Source organism: Limanda limanda, chromosome 18, assembly GCF_963576545.1.
Source record: "Limanda limanda chromosome 18, fLimLim1.1, whole genome shotgun sequence".
Lineage (NCBI taxonomy): Eukaryota > Metazoa > Chordata > Actinopteri > Pleuronectiformes > Pleuronectidae > Limanda > Limanda limanda.
Window position 1 is genome coordinate 2,880,558 of NC_083653.1, and position 20,278 is coordinate 2,900,835.

Here is a 20,278-nt window from a genome sequence, read left to right on the forward strand (position 1 = left end):
ACCAAGGTCGAGTGAAACCGTCCTCAATGATTCTTCTTTGATTTTAATGCTCTTTCCATCTGTATTGTGTGAAACACTTGGTAACTGTGTTAAATTTGCCAAACAAGCCGAGAGGAAAACAAGATAAGACGATCCTTTGTGAATACAGGAACAGAAGCCGGCTCATTAAGATGCTCCTTTCGTGGATTTCCGATCACGACACATTTAATTTGAATTATCCTCCCTCCTGCTCTACATCTTCCACCCGTGTCATTCCTCGCTCTCATACCTCCTCATCTAACCTGTCGTTGATTAGCTGAATGGGCGAAGAGGACAAAGGCTGAAGGGGCAGCAGCTACATTCTGGTTACCAGGCGTCCGGCGCTCGGGGGCTCGGCCGGGAGAAGAGACACGGGCGCCGTACTTTGCTGGAAATATATTCCATCACCCCGGAGTCGGGCTGCGGGCGCCGTCGCTAAGAAGTCATCACGAGCATTCAAACGCCACAAAACCAGTAATTATGCAAAGCAAGAGCAAAGCATTTGATGAACATTTCTCACATTTCAGCTTTGCTCGTCTCTGCGGTTCATGCAAGATTGAAAACGTTTTTTTGTTTGTTCTGCGGAGCTTCGCCTCCTCGGCTTCACCTCCTCACCTCGCAGGATGCTTTTAATTAGAGCCGCATCGTTAGCCGCATCCTCACCGCTCCTTAATTAAGAAGAATCATCTTCACCCTCCGCTCATTGTCCGGCTGTAAAGAAAAGCAGCGTTGCCTTTCTTGTCATTTACTCTGTTTTTCTTTATGATAAGGAAGGTTTCTTTCTTTTTTTTTCTGTGAAGGTTTTCTTTGAATGGGCAGATAAAGAGGGAGAGGAGGAGAGGGAGAGGCTGTGGGATGAAAAGACCCGAGGCAGCCACCTGATAAATTGGCTTGTTAAGAGGAGAAAGATCACTATGTGACATATTCCTTCCTTTCATTCCCGGTAACACAGGTGCAGAGCAGACTACAGACAAATGGGAATCAATCAAGTCCTGCTACAGCTGCTGCTGGTATTGGTACACAAATCCTGACGGCCACTCAGCCGGGAGGTTGATCAATTCATTTTTTATCTTTGCAATTGTTGCATGTGCATAAACACACAGAGCGGAGGGAGAGAAATCACATGTTCCACAGGGCAGGGAGGGTCGAACACGCGTCCTCCCCAAGGCCGGCGTCTCCTTGTGTGTGAGGCGGAGAGTGGGGGGGGGCAATGAAAAGCTGAGAAGAAAGGGTGTGTGTGTGTGTGTGTGTGTGTGTGTGTGTGTGTGTGTGTGTGTGTGTGTGTGTGTGTGTGCACACCCTATTACCCAGACACATCCAGCATTGTAGAGGAGGGCGACTCGGTGCCATGAATACTGGAAGACAGCGAGAGCGTGTTTGACACCGGAGAGGGGGAAGACAGAAACAAAAAAAACGAGGGGGTGAGAAATGGAGGGAAACGCTGGGATGGGGATGGAGGGATGGAGGGATGGAGGGAAATATACACTAACGGGTTGGACGGCGCTTCCTTTTCTGTCAGTCTCCAAGCAACTCACAATAGAAGGTCAGAGAAGAAGGAGAGGAGGGACCCGACAATACAGAAATACAGAATCCTCCTGAATTCATGCTCAGACAGACAGGTAGGACGGAGACTCACAGGCATGCACACACACAGAGCGAGTGTTAGACCTGCAGCGTTACATCAAACCTGCAGAAAAACACACAAACAAAAGTTACACAATATGGAAGCAGTTAAATATCTGATCCGGATGTAGGAATTGGAAAATATGATTGAGTTCTCAAACTCCAAGAACCTTTCAACGGACACCACTCAGACCCCGGACCCCGAGAGTCAGGCTTTTGGAGGTTTTATAACAGGAAAGTGAAATTCAAGAGAGAAATAGTCAAACATTGTATGAGTACTGATGGATGAAAATATATAGAATATAAAAGATAAAACTTTGATTGTCTGTAATCTGATTTAAGTGACGTGAGAAAAGGAAATTGTCTTGAGAGACAGAGGATTATCGTGGATCTTTGAATTCAAGTGTTTGTAATTAGGTGCAAGATTCAAATAAAAATTAGTTTGCAGTGAATTTCAATGGTTTCATAAGACGAGTGTTGAGGAGTTCAATTCATTTCAATGCCTTGATTGTGATTTCACACTGTTAAACTGTCCCAGCGGTCCAGAAAGTAACATGAGGAGATTCTAATAAACCAATATGATAAGTGATGAATAGAATAAAATAGATTAAAATGAGGGTGAGAGGAGTGAGTGTGTTACTCCTCTTGTGTGAGAAGCTCCTGCTCCGTGGAGACGCTGGTGGCGTTCAGGTGTTTATTCACCGCCGCTCGGAGACGAGGATTCTTCCTGGTGGCTGAAGACAAGTGTCCTCTTCTTCTCTCCTCCTCCACCGGAGGAAAACATGGCTGTTGTTTGCTCAAGGACGATTTAAAAAACGATTACAGTTCTTCCCCTGGGCGAGCGAGTCGTTTGAAGGGGAATCATTTCTATCGGGTATATAGGTTCTGAGAAAGTTGTTTGTTGTTTGTGTTTTTTATGAATTCTCCTGTCAGCAGCGTCCATTAGCCGCTCGGGGGAAACGTGTTTCTGATGCATTAAGTGGAAGAAAGAAATGGAAACAATCTGCTCAAGGTTCAGCAGAGAAGCTTCGGCCATTCATGTGAAAGCCGGCGAACAACAGCACCCGCTTTGCCCTTGGACTGAATATTCTTTTAAGTGAATTCTCTTTCAATTCTCCTTCTTGCTTTCATATGATCATAACGTCGTGTAGAGGACGAGTCACTTCACTCCTCCAGTTACTTGTAGCTTCTGTGGAGGTTTGTCTGTAGAGGAGTGTTTTCAGAGCTCGGACCTGGTCAACTCACCGATCATGCGAACGTGTCTCTTCTATTCTGTTTGTTTGAAACTAGATTGAGTCTCAGTAAAACACACAGCTGCACCAAGGCCAAACAATCCTCACATGATGGAGTCGCTCTAACAGTCGGTAGATGGAAGAGGAAAGCAAGTGGTCGGATTATTATCAGTTCATTGGAAATTAACAAAATTGTGTTGTTGGAATGTTAAAGAAAGAAACAATCCGGATCCGCCTCTAAATCCACATCAGGACCAAGTGTTTAATGGTTTCTCATCAGGCTCCATCGCTCCGACACGTGTGGTGAAGATCGGTTCTGCAGTTAATCAAACAAACAAACAAACAAACAAACAAACAAACAAACTGGAATGTGACTGTGGAGCTCCTACCTCCACCAAGTCCCTTTAATTCAATCAAAACCAAACTACACTCACAGATATCAGTCCTCTCAACATGTCTGTGTTATCTATCAAGAAAATGACAAAACTTAATCTCACAATTTATAAGAATATGAAATCAGATGTTCTTGGGTTCTTTCTTCCAACTTTGAATCAGACCAGTTGTGTAGCTTGGTGCAGCTTGACTGACCTTAACCAGATGTGACCTCTATGAGTCTCATTCTACTTTGACGATTCATTGATTCATTGTTTTGTTGATATAATTTCAGATGTTTGAGCTCCATGTTTTCAATAATCCAGTTTCCTGTAATGTAAAGAACACAAACATGTACAAAATCCTCAGGTTTCAGAAGCTGGATCAAGAAAATAACTGGTGATGAACTGACAGAATACAATTAATCAATTAATCAAGATAGATTAATTTATAAACACTGATCGAAGATTGATTAGAAACACAATCACTCTCTAAATGAAATGTCTCCTCTGTTACAAGGAAAGGCCGACGTGCTCTGACTCCAGCTGCATGAAAGACATCGGATTAGAAAAGCTCGTTAGAGAGGACGGACGTCTTCTTTACTTTGGAGCTGATGGAAAAAAGAATGTTTGAACTTGAAAGTTTGGGAGCAAGATGAGAAAAGGTCGAACTTCTTATACGCATCAAGGTTGAGATGTACAGAACGTGAATGTTCCCTGGTTTGATTTGACAGATTGGAAATTCCACTCGCTGGGTTTCTTAGACGTAGCTCCAGATAAAAAGGAGGATGAATTGTAGATGGGGAAAATAAAGCATCTAATTTGTTTCATGCAACTGCAACAGACTATTTACTGCAATATCTGTGTAAACTAACAATATTAATTCCACCTGAAAATGGGACAAATATCCAGATGAAACATCTTCGTTTGACGATCGAAAAGAGCTAATCCCAAACATTCAATTCTTGCTATAATAATAAAACATATATAATTGACTTGTAAAGGATTTAAATATGAAGAAAAATGCATGAACAGGTATTACTGGTATAACTAGACTGTGGAGCTCATCATCAGGAGGGAAATATTTATACATTTCTCTTGATAATGTAAGAAATCCTTAGTTTCTGCTTTGTTTAGTAACGTGCTTGCTCAGGCACTGTCATCCATAAAGTTTTTACAATCCACGCACCTCATACACCTCTACAACCACAGATTGAATTCTTTATTATTAGTACAATATCTCCTCATGGTTCTGTAGTGGTGTCCTCAATAACTGGCCTGTAGTTTACGCTGAAGATTCACAGAACTAAATTATACAGATACACGACTCATCCGTCACATTTTAGAGAAGCTTTCCTCTGAAGTTTTCCCATTGTTTCACGTCGTATTGTTTTACTTCCTGACCGTACATGTACAAACTTCTCACGTTCATTCAGTCGACCAATATAAGGTACTTTCACTTCCACAAAGAGCGTTTACCCTGGATCTTTATACAGGCTGAATACACAGGTTGCAAGAGGCACGTTGTGACGAAGGAAAAGCTTTTATTTAATCTCTTTCTTTCATGTGAGAGAATGAAGCAACAAGTCCTCATGTCGGAGAAGTGATGAGCAGACTCCTCCAGCGTCTGCATTACAGGAAGTCTGCTTCGTTTTAAACATCACAAACCACTTACCAACGCAAAAGAAAACACGTCTATTCAGCGTTAATGCATCTTACAGACATCGTGGGACGTTTCATCCACAGCAGCTTTGCTTTGTGTCCTAAAGAAACAACTCACACTAAACACACACTTCAGGGAATGTAAAGGAGGCTCAAGAAAAGTTTAAAAGAAATAAATAATAAACTACAAGGCCGCAAAAAAACAAGCGAAGAGTCGGAGTCGGCCGCTGAAAGGCAGAGAGCCGCCACGACTTAAACTCGGAAATTAAATTCACCTCGGACGTGATGAAGCAGCTTCTGAGACGCAGCTGAGGACGGAACCAGGCGTCTTGTTGATGTCTTTAAATGTCGTCTTGTTCATGTTTGACTATGAGGAACGACCAGGTGAATAATTTGATGCTTTTATACTGTAAGAATGTGTTTGCGAGTGTGTGTGCACCATGTTTTGCTCATGTTGTGGGGACCTTAATCTGTTTGCACAGTTATGAGGACATGTCTCATTTATTATTTAAAGGATAAGTCGTAAGGATCAGGTTTCCATTAAGGACATATAAGATTTACATTAAGGCGGAAATAGGGTCAAACCCTCAACCTTTCTCCGCTCTCTTCCTCCCACAACCTCCGACTACCGGTCCTCATACACACATGTACATGTGTTTGTGTTTGTACGTCTTGTAAATGTCTCGCACTATTAATAAAAGCACACTACAAATAAAAGACAGGGTCAAGTTCGGTGTCCAAACGACTCCAACAAACACATGAACTGAAAACACAAAGGCAAAAGGCTCAACACAACTACAACACAATCACAGCCGAAGGGATTTTAGTTTTATTTCTTCTGTTCGGATCCAGTTTCAAGAATAAAATATCATTTGTGAAAACTGGCTTCGGAAAGAAATCCAATTAAATCCCTTTCAACCAAATAGTTGCATTAAAGTATTTACTAGTACATATATATATTAACTTCATACTTGTATACAGAAATATGGATAATAAGGCTTTGATAGACTTGGCAGATGTTGAAAAATGTTTGGATGTAATTAGTTTGTCAGATTAAAGTGACGTCTGCCTTCAGGAACCACAACAAATCTCAATCACAGGAAATCAGTGAAGTCGTAAATGTTTTTTTTCGAGACCTTGACTTTGCTGCACTGAGACTTTTCTATTAATCAACTTTTGATTGAGTCTTCTCTCACAGTGACGACACTTCAACACGTAGTTTAAAATGAGTGTGCTGCTCTCTAGTGGACGTCTGGAGCAGTGCAGCCTGAGAGACTCTGAACAGGTAGAAGATCCAAACACTTTCTACCCTTTACCATCAATGGTCCTGGGTCTTATTAACTAAATCAATATTTAATAACAAGTGTTTTATTTTATGTCCACGAGCAGCGTCTGACTGTTGTTTCAGGTTTAAGAGGATTCATCAATTTAGATTAAATGATTTACAAGCTCTAGGTGTTTGAATGTTTAACATGGTTTAAAAAGAATAAAAGTTACTTTGAGAGAATTTTTATTTGTGGATTAAAAAACGTTAAAAGTTAATAAAATGTTCTTATTTGAAGCTTTAAACCTCAAAACTAAAACCTCAAAAGTAGCTGTTTAAATAGTTGAAATGACTTCTTGTTGTATTTACTGTACATGTAACAATAGCAGTAACACAAATGTATTTGTGTCATTCATGTTACTTTTAGTTTTCAAAATCTAATTTGCTAAATGTTTTCTGACATATGTTGGATAAAATAAAGTAAACACACAAAACAAACTAAACTCATGCGTTGATCCTGAACGACAATAACATTATTTCTCATTGACACAACATTTGCTCTGTATATGAGGACAATCTTACCTGCAGCACAGCTTGTACGACATTAACACACACACACACACACACACAGAAACACACAGACACACACACACACACACACACACACACACACACACACACACACACACACACACACACACACACACACACACACACACACACACACACACACACACACACACTCGGCTCTAATGCAAAGTTCTGGTTAAACATTGGCCCAAAGTTTGCCTTCCGCCTTCTGTTGTTTTTACACCGAAGCTCCAGCAATTGTTGCAGCATTATTGACTTAGTAATTAAAGTATTTTAACGTGGGGATTCTGTAATCATTACATACGCCACCATCTGTTCCTGTGACGCCGCGCCAGCACCTGAAATGGATTTTTCCTCCTGAGTAGATAACGTATAAAAAGCAGGAGGAGGCGGGACCACGTCACGGCCATTCATCTAAAACTCTGACTCATGTTAATACCCTTTTTATATTTATCAGGTTTTTAATAAATATTCAACTGTTTTCTCCAGTTTGAATCGTTTCTCATGTGGCAAATAAAAAAGAACAGGAAAAAACCTGAATTAATATTCTTGCTTTTATCTTTACTGTGAATCCATTTGATATATAACTGGTTATGATAAATCTTTTGAATTGAATTGACTTTGATGACTTGACCATGCTGTGTCATTCAGTTTCTTTTTCTTCAAGTTTAAAACTGTTATTATTCACTTTTCCAAAAACAGATAGTTGTTGAAACTATTGTTTAAAAGAGCAAAATTATATTTTTATATCAACAGAATAAAAACCTACATTACAGAAGCTAAAATAAGCTAAAAAGTCAAAATGTGCTATTTCAACATATACGATTTCATAGTAAATTGAGCCGATTACTGGAGCTCATCTTTGCTTTATTAATAAATGTTTTCTCTATAATTACATCAATGTTTCTGATAAACATTCTATGAAATTATTTGGTAATGACAGATTAAAAACAAAAAGCTTTGCTACATCATTTTCTCAGTTTGTTGAGCAGATGGTGAGTTGTAAGGTTTAGTTGTGGTCATATTCAAGAATAAATGATAACAATGATATAACCACAGAAATCTGTATTTTTAGTCTTAAACATCTTATTTAAAAAGCTTTTGCAGACGTAGGTTTATTTATATAAAACTCTAGATTCTTCCGTCAGAGGAGCTGATCAAACAAGCGGCTCCTCTCCCGATCTCCTGGTTTTACGACTTCCCATCTGGTGCAGGACGGACACACTGAGGAGGAGAGTGTTTCCATGTGTCCCTCAGGTCACCATGGGGGGGGGGGGGGTATTAAAAGCTTCTCTTACAGTCTCCGTCCCTCCGTCCGTCTCTGTTGGTTCTGCTAACATCGTGGTCAACACCTTTATCTCGGTCGTATCTCGCTCCATTGTGTCGCAGAAAAAAACAAATAATTACAAATAAAAACCTCCCGACTTCCATTGTGTCTCCGTGGTGCAATCTGCCAGTCGAGCCATTAAGGACTCGCCTGTTTACTGGTTTGACACCAGCTCTTTGAATGGAAGGAGATAAGGATTCTATTGGGTTCTGTTATTGACTGAGAGTCAATCTGTCGCAGAGGAAAAGACAAAGACAAGAACACAAACTGTTCTTCTGTTCAGTATCAGCATTATCAGTGAAAAACATAAAGTGGGAACATGTAATAATCCATCTGTCGTTCATCAAAAGCAACTGAAGACTCTTTGTTTTTGATTGAATCTGTGAATTCATGCTATTGAATCATTTGATCCACATCTTTAGTCCAAAAATAAATATCTCAGCTGATTATTATGTGATTTTCATACAGATTTTCATATTCCCACAGAGGATGAATCCCCGGTGACGTTCATGGCTCCAGATTTTCAAGTTCATCCACCATGAAGTTTGTGGTTTTGAGTGAAACAGATGCAGAACGGTTCTGAACAGTTTTGAAGTAGATCAAGATATAAAAGGAACATCTAAAATATGACGTTAGATATGATTTCTGTGACACTTGGTGGAGGGACGGGACCTTTTAAGACATTTTAATACCAATATAACAACTCATTTATGTCCTTTAGTTTGAAATAGCTCTGACACACCTCAAGCAACTTACAGTTAAACTTGTATTTCTTAATATTCATAAACCAGCAGGTCGGCTCGAAGGTTTTAAGATTAACACATCAACTTAACCAGAAATAGAAGAATGGAAGCAGCACATTCTAGAACCAATAATTAGTCTTTCTTAAATAAAAAGACGACCTCTCCAATCTGAATTGCAAGTTCATACTTTTAAATGTCTTTTATTTGTTAAAGTTTTAACCCCAGGTCCAACACATGGTGAATAAAACAGGTGTTTCTCCAGGTTTTAACAGTCTTTAAATAATTTGGCAGCTTCCTCAGGTTCATACTGCACCTCACGGCTCAGTGTCCTGGTCTGATTGTCCTCATCACTTCTCTCGCTGTTCCTCTTCCCCTCCAGCAGCACTGGAGCATCGGTACTGTCCCTCAGAGTCTGGACCGGGTCTGAGTCCTCACTGGACTCCTCCTGTACCCATGAACACGGTGTTGATGGGCGGCAGCGAGGACACCATGTCCTGCACCCCCGAGGACGACGCCACCCGCTGCTGAGACATCAGAGTCTCCTGCTGGCTGAACGCAGACGGGACTTCGAACATGCAGGGGGCCGAACCCGAGGAGGAGAGGGAGAGATCTGAGGAGGAAACAGCCAAGTCAAAACATGGGTTTGGTGTTAGTGTACTTCTCAAAACTACTGGACAGGTTTCCACTTTCTTTAAAATCGTTAAATTCAACATTTTCACTGATGTCTAAGGCAATAAATCATGGATCATAATGAAGAATCTGGCATTTTTAGAGATTAGATATGTATGAGTGTCTGTAATTATCTGTAGATCCAAATAAAACATGGGTTTGGTGTTAGTGTACTTTTCCTGTACAGTTTGTCTACAAATCAGAGATGAGAGACATTTTCCATGATGGAACTGTAAACTTAAAAAAAAGCTGCTGTTCTGAGGTTTAGTACAAATATAATAAACAAATCATTTTAGAATTTACATTAAAACTTCAGTCCAACATCTCAGAATACTTCATTTGACCAAGGAGGTTAACACCATTTTTCAATGGATCATAATGAAGAATCAGGCATTTATAGGGGACTGATATTTATGAGTAATTTATCTGTAGATCCAAATAAAAATCCAGATTCAAGATTCAAGATTCAAGATTTTTTATTGTCAGATGAACAGAGATAACATGAAGTAGTCACTGTCAATGAAATGCTTGGGTCACACACTCTCTTTAAGTAATGCTCAGTAATTTCAACCCCAAAAAATAAAATAAAAATAGAAATAGTATAAAATAGAATGAAAAAGAATAAAATAGAATAACAATGAAATAGAATATCAAAAATTTAAAATAGAAAATAAAATATATACATCTAAATATAGATCTAAATATAGATCTACTGAATTTAAATGTGGTTTCTTACGTTGACTGTTGGGCCTTGGTGGAGGTGTGAGCTCTTATTCTCTTACTGATTGATTGATTGATTGATTGATTGATTGATTGATTGATTGATTGATTGACTGATTGATTGATTGATTGATTGATTGATTAAGAACCCGTCTGACCTGCTGAAGTTTCCGTCTCTGTGAAATAAGCTCCGGTGGTTTTCCCCCCCGGCTCGTCCAGGATGTTGAGCGGGTCGTGGACCTCCGAGTACGCCGAGGGGAACGGACGCAGGCTGCTGACGCTGCTGATGACCGACACGTGCTGGTCGACCAGTGATGTCATCCGCTGGCTCTCCAGGTAGCTGCTGTTGCCATAGTAACCTGTCACAGGAGGGAAAGTTTAGAAATGAGGTCATTAGAGGAAATAAAGAACTGGATTCCATCATCTCCAATCACACGTTATTTCCCTGTAATGCAAATGGGATCTTTGGTTTCCTCTCCAGAATTTTATAATACACTTCTGCAGGTCTCCTCACCGGTGTGTCCTGTGTGTCCAGCGTACGACTGTCCCTGACACCCCCCCGAGGGGTTCAGTCCGGACCCCACGAAGCCGAACCCCTCGGCCGAGTCCAGGATCTGAGCGTCCAGCGTCTGTTCGCTCTGAACCGGATCCGACGCTGAGCTGTAGCTGGACGTGGGTCGGACTGAGGAACCGTAAGGAGTCAGGCTGCAGCTGGACCCCCCCGACGAGGGGTGGACCGAGGGGGGGGGGTGGGTGTAGAACAGGTCTTTGCTCAGCTGCTGGTCGCTGAAGGTCGGGTAGCGGGAGAGGTGATAGGCCAGGGAGGAGGTCTGAGACTGAACCGAGGACAGACACTGGTTCTGAGGCTGAGATCTGAAGGTAAAGAAATAAACTCATCGTCAGACATTAATAAAATCACATAAACATCAGAAGTCAAATTAATCTGCACCAATGACACCAGCTCTGCATGTTTCTCCTACAATAAATATCAAACACTGATAAAAAAGTATATATTCAATACCTTTATCATAATTACAGCTGTGTGTACATTTCAATCAATCAATCAAGTTTTATTTGTATAGCCCATATTCACAAATCACAATTCGTCTCATAGGGCTTTAACATGTTGAGACATCCTCTGTCCTTAAAAAATAAAACTAAAGAAAAAAAAAACAAATGTACATTTTTAATTCCCCAGATGCAACTGCAGAACCTTGGGGTGCTTTTTAAACCTAGCCAAACATTACTGTTTTTTAAAATATAAAATTTATTCTATGTTTTCGGATAAATTAGGGAAAAAATCGTATAAAGTTTTGTGTAAATCTGAATATGAAGATGAAACTAGAGTCCTTATGAAGATGGTTAAAGGTTAGAACGTGTCTGACCTGAGCGTGGGCTGGTAGCTCGGGGTCGAGGAGCCGCTCGCCGGGGGGAAGTAACCCGGGCTGCTCTGAGCCAAGCAGTGGTACAGGGTCTCCGGGTAGGCGGAGCAGGGGCTGGGCTGGGTCATGGCGCTGAGGGAGGAGAGGCAGGAGGAAGAGGAGGAGGAGCAGGCGGAGGAAGAGGAGGACGCCAGGAGCCTCCCGGCCATGGGCCCCTGGTTGATGACGGAGCCGCGGTGCACCAGCGCTGCCGGGGAGATAGGGGGCGTCATGAGGGGCCCACTGACCTGAGAGAAGTCCAGCTGGCCCCCTGGTGGACAAGGTGGAGACGGACAGGGACGGAGAATCAACACATGAGGACAGGAAGAGGCGGGGCCTGAGAAGAACCCATCACAATTAGCTTTTGGTTTTTACCTGAAACGGTGAAACCAGCGGCGTCCGAGCTCTGGTAGACGACGGCGCCCGGCTCCAGACTCTGCTGGTGATTGGTGGACAGGGACATGTAGGTGTGCTGCTCCCCCCCCGACTCGTTCTTCACCGACTGGTCAACGGCGGCGACGGCCTTGTTGCGATTGGCAAGAAAACAGGAACTGGGCGACGCCAAGAACGCTGCTTTACTGGCATCTGAAGGGGGGGTAGGGGGGGCTCGTCAATGACAACATCTGATAAAACTCACAACAGTTTGAACTGCAGGACCATATACTGTCCTGTAGGTGGCGCACTACTGTGATAGTTTATCTTCTTTTACATTATTTACTCTACTGCATTAATCATTTATAGTCTGTCTGATCTTTAATTTACATAAGATTAAATTAGATTAACAGTCACTGCGGTTACATGTGTCCGATTGAAACCCGATTTCTGGCGTTGTCGGGTTTCAATCGAAGATCCATGTCATGTAACTCCACAAATCTAGATTTCTTGTGTCCGACTGAAGTCGGATAACCACCCCCAGATAAGTAGATCAGATTTCGCTGTATATCGGACAACGCGCGCATGTAACTCTGGAAGCTAGACAACAACTGGAGAAGACGTCTTTGCGCATGCTTGAGATCCTGCCCCCCCCCCCCTCCCTCCCCCCTCCCTCCCTCCCTGGTCGTGACCCGGAAGTCGACACGTAGATAAAATGTCGCTGCCCGGTGCCGGCCGGCACTCGCCATTACCATTCTAATCAAATGCGCCGTTCGCATTCGCAGTACTCCTAGAGTAAACATGCACAACATCATGTAGAGGGACGTAGCTTCACCTTGCTCTCTGTTCGTCATCTTTCTCGCATGCTGAGTTGAAGGCTGTTGTTGTTTTTGTGTTGCTAGTGGTGACGAGGTCAAGCGGAAATGGCTTTATCACCACTAGCTGTAATGAAAACAGCGCCACCTATCGTAGCGGGGTATGAAATGCTTTCGGACAAGAGTCGGATTTCTCAGTGCCATGTACCCTGAGATAGAGCAGTTAATCCCCCATGGATAGAGAAACCGGGCTTCAGCCGAAATCGGGTTTCTGCCATCATGTAAACGTAGTGACTGTTTGTTACAGTTCACCCATCTTTGTGTTTGCATGAATAAAGTAATTGATTATCTCCACTGTTTGATTCTAAATGATATTTGAAAGAATTGACACCAACTTCAGAAGCAAAGTGTTTTTTTAAATTTCCTTCATCTTTGAAATGTCTGAAATTAGAGACTGAAAACAAAGATGGCCGACTCGTCTCCCCCTTCTTCGACCAATCATCTCAGCTGTTGGCGTTTTACACTGTTTTTATCAAATCAAATAACTTATAAAACCAAACTTGAACAAGCTTCAATGTGAAAAGAAAAACCTAAAACGGCTCAAATCCCTCCTGCTAACATGGAGGAGGCAGGTGTAAGACAAAAGCTGCAGCCAGCCACCAGGGGGCGATAAAGATGATTTGGCTTCACTTTTGTGGAGCTGTCATGTCTTCCTTTACAGTCTATGGATGTAATAAACATACACATGATACCTGCGTTCTTCATGTACTTGTCCAGCAGGTTCTGCAGCTCCTGCTCCTTGTCGTTGTTGAACTGCGTCTCCAGAGCCAGGAGGATGTACTCGTCCAGCAGCATCCGGATCAGGTGGAAGGAACCTGAAGAAGAACCAGACGTCCCAGCAGGTCAGAGTGGGAAACAGCAGGATTCCTGAGTCCGATCCAGCTGATCTGTGTTTGACCTGTGGGGTCACGGGTTTGAAATCTGCTTCGGGGGGGGGGGCGGTGAACGGCCGATGTTTATTCACGTCCACGAGGCTCGGTGTGTTTGAACAGAGAGCACGCGACCCTCAGATAAGACTGTTTAATAAAGGTGAGTCTGGCCATTACGATTTATGGCACTATTGTGTGTGTGTGTGTGTGTGTGTGTGTGTGTGTGTGTGTGTGTGTGTGTGTGTGTGTGTGTGTGTGTGTGTGTGTGCGTGCGTACAGCTTTGTGAGGACCATTATGAATTTAGACCTTACGTAATAAGCACGTTTTGGCCTCACTTAAGACTGTGCCTGTGTGTGTGCATGTGTGTGCATGTGTGTGTTTGTGTGTGTGTGTGTGTGTGTGTGTGTGTGTGTGTGTGTGTGTGTGTGTGTGTGTGTGTGTGAGTGTGTGTGTGTGGGGTCAACACATCCTGTGGATTTAGAAACAGCACAGAACCAATTAGCTAAGTGACAGTTACACAAACAACAATCCCCATGTTACGTTCAGTCTGAAGCTTTTAGAAGAAGCTTGTGTTTTAAAACTTGTCGACACTAAAGCCGATGTTTTGTTTTTGATCAGATCTTCTCCCAGTTTCAGTATTATAAGAGGGGGGGGGGGGGGTTCAGGTTTTCTCACCGAAGCTGGAGGCGTTGTTGAGCGTGAGGTTGTGCATCACTCTGGCGCCGAAGAAACTCCACCTGAGCAGGAAGTCCTGCGCCCGCCTCTTCATCGTTCGCCCGCTCTGCTTCCCGGGCTGCAGAGAGGGAGGGAGAACAAACTGCTCGGTTGCACAACAGGTCGTTTGAAAGTGTGACATCACAGAGGGACGCCGGGGGGGGGGGGGGGGGCAGCAGTTACCTTGATGACTTTGTGCTCCACCACCGAGTCCAGCCACTCGATGAAGGACTCCACGGTGGCGTTTTTCCTCAGCAGCTCCTTCAGCTCCTGGAAGACGGTGATGGAGTCGTCTGGAGAAGAGAAGAGACGAGAGAAGAGATTCTCATTTTGGATTCGAGCAGAATCTGGCCTCAAATAACGTCAAAAACAAGATGGCAGCTTTGTATCCGGGGTATTTTGGCTTCATTTCTGCAAAGCAACAGGAAGTGGAGGCGTGTCTTTATGATATTTGCATATTAAAGCTCCATCGTTGTGACGGGAGGAGGAAACCTCGTCCCTCAGCGGTTGTCTTACACTCGGAGTAGATGTCCGGGTCCTGGTCTCCAGCCGAGTTGACGCTGAGCAGCGGCTGCGAGCTGATGCTGCTCAGATCCACGTTATCGATGTCCAGCACCATGCTGGTCACCACCGTCTGGTCAAACAGCGCCGGACGAGCGATCTGCAACAACCGACGGAACTCAGAAGTCAATGTTTGCTCTAATGTTTGGATATAAGCTTGAGCTCTTCAGGTCTGTAGTACCTGTGCCAGGTGCAAGAAGGAGGTCTGCCTCTTCAGGGACGAGACAAAGCGCCGAGCGATGGGGAGTTTCTTCGCTGCAAGGCATTCTGGGAGGTTTTCCAGGGAGGAGGCCAGCCAGTGTTCCCAGTGTTTGGCAAAGCTGCGGATATCTGCCAGAAGACTGATGAAACAATATCGTGGTTATTATCTGGTTTCAGCGTTTATGTGCAGTTGCTTGATACGCATGTGTCACTGGTCCATGTTTGATAGATTTGATTTATTATGTTTGTCAAGTGTCTGTGTTTTTATACATGTATGTATTTCCATCAACCTCTCAAGTACTGCAGAGGAAAACTAGCCTGTCTGGATAAATCTGGTGCATTAACATGGTGAACTTAACTGTACCTTTTAAAATGAATAAACATAAACAAGTTACTGCTTTCGGATGTTTAAAACTTTTCCAGCTCCACTCTTGTGACACTTAACAAAAGAAAGTGAGTAGAATTTAATGAAAACTATCAGGAATTATGTCTTTAACTACAACAGTGAAATCCAGGCATCAAAAACTGGGATAAATCTTCCTTCCAACGTGTTTATCTTGTTATCCAGGAAGGGAACTGTGGTTCTAATAGTTTTTCTAAGTGAAGTTTAAGAAACAAACCTTTCAGGCATCTCCTGCATCGTAGCAGGAATCAGAACATCTGTCAAAACCTGAGAAAACAAAAGATCCACTTGTGAAACAGAACAACACACAAAGAGGACGTCATTCACAAAGTTGAGATGGAGTTTAAAGTAAAAAACTATCAGGCTCCAGTGCATCCAGATATAAGATATGATTTTAATATCAGTGGATTTAATGGCTGTTAAATTAGAGTTTCTATTTCTGAAGGTTTAACGAATCACACTTCCTGTTCAAGAGCGTTTCATCAGGACAGAAATAATTGACTAAGCACCTTGTAGAGGATGGAGTCACAGACGCAGAAGATGTCCACGATCACGGGGTTCTCCAGCAGCGGCAGCAGGTGGTCGGGCATCCCCTGCCAGAAGTGCAGCAGAAAGTTCTGGATCTGCGTTAAGAAGATGAAGAAGATCAGTATTAGTTAGAGTGGGAGGTAAACTTTTCTCTTTATGAAGGATTTAATCTGAACAATAGATTGATCATCACCTCCTCAAAGTTGACGTTGATGGCGTTGTCCAGAATGCACTGACAGTGGGTTTTATACATCATGATCAGAGTGTCCACCTGCAGAGGAGATATTACACACGTGAGTCATTCAAAAATCAATCAATCAATCAAACTCATATAAATGTATTCATCCCCAACCTTCTCTCTGGGGACGCTTCCCTGCAGCAGGAGATGCTGAGCGTTCGGGAACTCTGGCAGCAAAGTTCCAGTTTTGGAGCTGAGAGAATATTTCCTGGTGAAGCCTCCCTGAAACATACAATTTATGTGTTATGGATAAAAGTATGTTTCCATTTGAATTTTGATAATCACACAATCTACTTATTTTCGTACCTCATTCTTGAGTTTGCTCCCTGAAAATCTGTGAAGAAAGAAACAGAAGTGGTCTCAAAATAAAGTATATATCATTTTTAAATCAAATTAAAAGTACAGTGCAACATGTCATGTAAAGAACAAAATGAAACGGGATTAAACAAGATTCACATAAAAATAAATAAAGTGAAGTTTCACCTGGTCAAACCCTTTCCAGAATACACAGAGTGATAGTAAGCGCTGCTCTCTTTGATGCCGATTCCATAGTAATGATATCTACGATGAAAACATCAAAGATTAGAAATAACATCTTGTATTTAAACTCAAAACAAAACACCTCAAACATAAGCAAATCCTCATTAATTTGTTTAATATTTACTTGGAGTGCCCCCTGGTGCCCAGACGTCTGGTCGTCAGAAGAGGAAACTTCTGTCGGATCGTCTGATGACAACAGGAACAGGAAATAAATGTAACGTGTCACTGATTAATATTAGATTCGTATAATACCATTAAAACGTTTAATATGTAATGTGTGTAACTTATACTGTAGATTACTGAGTGAGATATTTGAAACAGCTGTGGGATAAAGTTTCAGATTGATATTTTTACCACGAATACTAAAAGTATTTAATCTGTCAACAAGATATTTTGGATGATGAGGTGATTTAAAGTATGAGAACACACACACACACACACACACACACACACACACACACACACACACACACACACACACACACACACACACACACACACACACACACACACACACACACACACACCTTCCCGAATGTAGCAGCACAGGCCGGCTCCAGCTTCTCTTTCCTGCAGAAGTCCAGGTAGTGAGCGTAGAGGATGCAGCGAGGCAGACACACGCCTTCACACACGATGTAGTTCTCCTCCAGCCTGTTGTCAGGGAAAAGTACTTTTACTCAAGTACTGTACTCAGTTAAAATTACTTTCCAGAGGACTTTGTTCAGTCTGTAAACATCACGTTGTCTTTACGGGTAAACATGTGACCTGCAGGTGAACATCTCAAGAAAAACCCGGAGGAACTTTCTTTACACTTGGTAGAAAAGCTTCCAACATTTAGGTTGATTTAAAAATGGAACCATTAGAATTGGTTTGGCGGTTGAAGGTCAAAGGTCAAGGTCACAGCGACTTCATGTTCCTTGGGCACACACATTGGACTCATGGATCAACCTGAATGGAATGTGGAGGTCAAAGGTCATCCCTTACCACTGGAGCGTGAGCTGCGTCTGCTTCTTCTTGTCCTTGATGATCTGACTGATGGTTTTCCTGGAGGACGAGATGCTGTGTTTGATGCTCAGCTCCGAGTTGAAGTCCACCAGGTCCTGGTCGTCCTCGGAGGACGGCGTCTCGTTGCTGTCCTCAGCTTCTGAGAAGAAAACCAGACTGATACAGCCCGTGGTTCACATGAGGAGACAGATGCATCGTTTCTCTGACTGACGCTGAGCTCGGTGTCAAATCACGACTTCGGATCACGAGACATAAAAGCAATTAACAGAACACGACAAATCATAAAACTGATAAAAAGACGGACGGTCTTCACATGCCTTCAATGCAGGATTTTGCATAAAAAAAGTTATAAAAGTTGTTAGTTATAAGTTTTACAGACGTCAATCTGTGTTTAAAATCACTTCTTTCCATTGTCAATCGTAATTCTTTGCCGATTAATTTCATATTTGCCACGTACAAATGAAACATTCACTATTATTTGAGTGCCTTAATCATCATCATCTGTACGAGAGAAGAGAGAGAAGTAAATTTAATCTTGCTTTAAGTTCAAAAGAGCCTGTATAGCGCCATCGTGTGGTTGACTAGTGTCACTACTGTACCTCAGAAAATTGCATCTTAAATTCAGATTTAAAGACTCAGAGGAAATTAAATCAAGAAAAGAGAAGAACAGAAAGGATTAAACTGTAAGAGGGATTTTAACATTAATGTCCGAGCGCTGTTTCTTTTGAAGATCAGTAATAAAACCATATTAATTGAATGAGTTTGCTTCATTACCTGATTTAATCCCAGAATCGTCCTCCTGAGGGAAAAGCGTCTGTCCATTGAACTCTGTGTGTTTAGCGTCCGGCGAGCTGCACAGAGTCTCGGTCAACGAGTGAATGAGAAACGCTTCGTCTCTGCCCGAGCTCTCACTGCTGCGTTTCATCGGCATCATCAAGTTAAATCTAATCAGCCCAAGAAGAAAAGGTCAGTTTTCTGTGGAGAAACACGAAGAGGAGCATTGAGTCCTTGAAGACCGTGAACCGAGCGAATCCTCGAACCCTGCTCCTCAATCCTCCTTCACACGGATCCAGGGAAACACAGAAAACATCACCTGTGGCATCTCCAGCGTTTTGTTCAGTTTCCAGCAGCTGGAAGGGGAAGAAGTGAGAAAAGGCCTGGGAGCCGTGACTCACACGTCTGAGGGGAGGCCGAGCTAATGAAGCCTTGGATGCATTCATCATATTTACAGAAGGCTAATCCAGGTTATTAATGATTAACAGAAGAACCCATCTGTCCATACGCTGCCTCCCACTGGCTGCTGCAGCTTTATACAGAAGAAAACAAACATCTAAAGGATCTTATGTCAGAATGTTCCTGCTGATTCCACTTAGATTTTCACAGTTTAACAAAAACAATTCATCTTTTGATTATATAAATCTGTAAATAGGGTTTTTTAATTGCCAGAGAAAAAGACCATCACACCGACCTAAAGGCCAAAGTGACAGAAAATACAATGTTTTGTACTTTAAGAGAAACTTTGAATAGATTTGACTTCTATTACTTAGTTTTACTTAATCTTATACAGTCAAATATTTACTCCTATTTCACTTTTTGTGACTTTTCAATCTATTGTTTTATTTGTTTTATATATTGTGTTAATTTAATCTGGAGCTATCTTATATTACCGATTGTGTCACATCTTATCGTATCTTATCATATCTTATTGTATCACATTGTATAGTATCATAAATAAAAACTCAACAAAATATATAAATATACGAATATTGTTTTTACTTATAAATAAGTAAAAACAATATTTTCAGCTGTTCAGTTGTTTGGCCCTTTGATTGGTTATTGACGTAAATCATTAATTGATAACCAGAATTTTTGCCAAATAATTTATTACAGAAAAACGTATGAATGATTAAGCGAATTGTTTAAACACCACACAAATCTAAATAACACTTCAATCAAATAAAGCATCTTAAAAAAGCTGGCTAGCTAACATGCTGTGTTTCTATTGGCTGAGACAATGTACACACGGAGGGAGGGAAGACAAATGGTATCGTCCACTTTAGGGGAGTCAGAAATATTACTTCAATATTTCACCAGGTATTTATCCTTTAAAATACATAGTTATATTCGAAATAATAAATCAGAATGATATTAAAACACTTCACTAACTACAAGCTCATACAAATGTCAGATCTGTGGATGATGTGAGTGAACCAGCTCCTGCCTCCCCGTCTCCGGTGCTCCGTCTCCCGGGCCGGTGATCCAGGTGCAGCAGCGGCAGCTCCGGCTCGTGTTTCCCGGACAGGTGGAGCTCCTGAGGCGGATCCAACAGG

At 42.1% G+C, this 20,278-nt stretch overlaps 1 protein-coding gene across 1 annotated transcript; it reads right to left on the reverse strand.

Annotated features, from left to right (window-relative positions):
* Nucleotides 1–9,262: 9,262 nt before the first annotated feature.
* On the reverse strand, nt 9,263–18,879 carry rfx6 (regulatory factor X, 6). Its single transcript, XM_061091908.1, has 20 exons — nt 18,723–18,879; nt 17,928–18,087; nt 17,471–17,594; nt 17,068–17,129; nt 16,887–16,964; nt 16,710–16,737; nt 16,518–16,625; nt 16,359–16,436; nt 16,147–16,260; nt 15,855–15,904; nt 15,215–15,374; nt 14,989–15,133; nt 14,656–14,765; nt 14,434–14,551; nt 13,581–13,703; nt 12,017–12,226; nt 11,606–11,912; nt 10,735–11,093; nt 10,379–10,579; nt 9,263–9,441 (listed from the first exon to the last, which is right to left on the reverse strand). Exons 1-20 carry the CDS (start codon nt 18,877–18,879, stop codon nt 9,263–9,265), a joined length of 2,871 nt encoding a protein of 956 aa, XP_060947891.1.
* Nucleotides 18,880–20,278: the final 1,399 nt, after the last annotated feature.

Excerpts from the sequence above, each read along its gene's own strand:
- rfx6 (XM_061091908.1), bottom strand. The coding sequence starts at position 18,879 with ATGCCGATGAAACGCAGCAGTGAGAGCTCGGGCAGAGACGAAGCGTTT. Across the intron at positions 16,965-17,067 it reads GGCACCAGGGGGCACTCCAA|ATATCATTACTATGGAATCG; the intron begins GTAAATATTAAA and ends TTTTCATCGTAG. Across the intron at positions 15,375-15,854 it reads ATGCAGGAGATGCCTGAAAG|TCTTCTGGCAGATATCCGCA; the intron begins GTTTGTTTCTTA and ends TTGTTTCATCAG.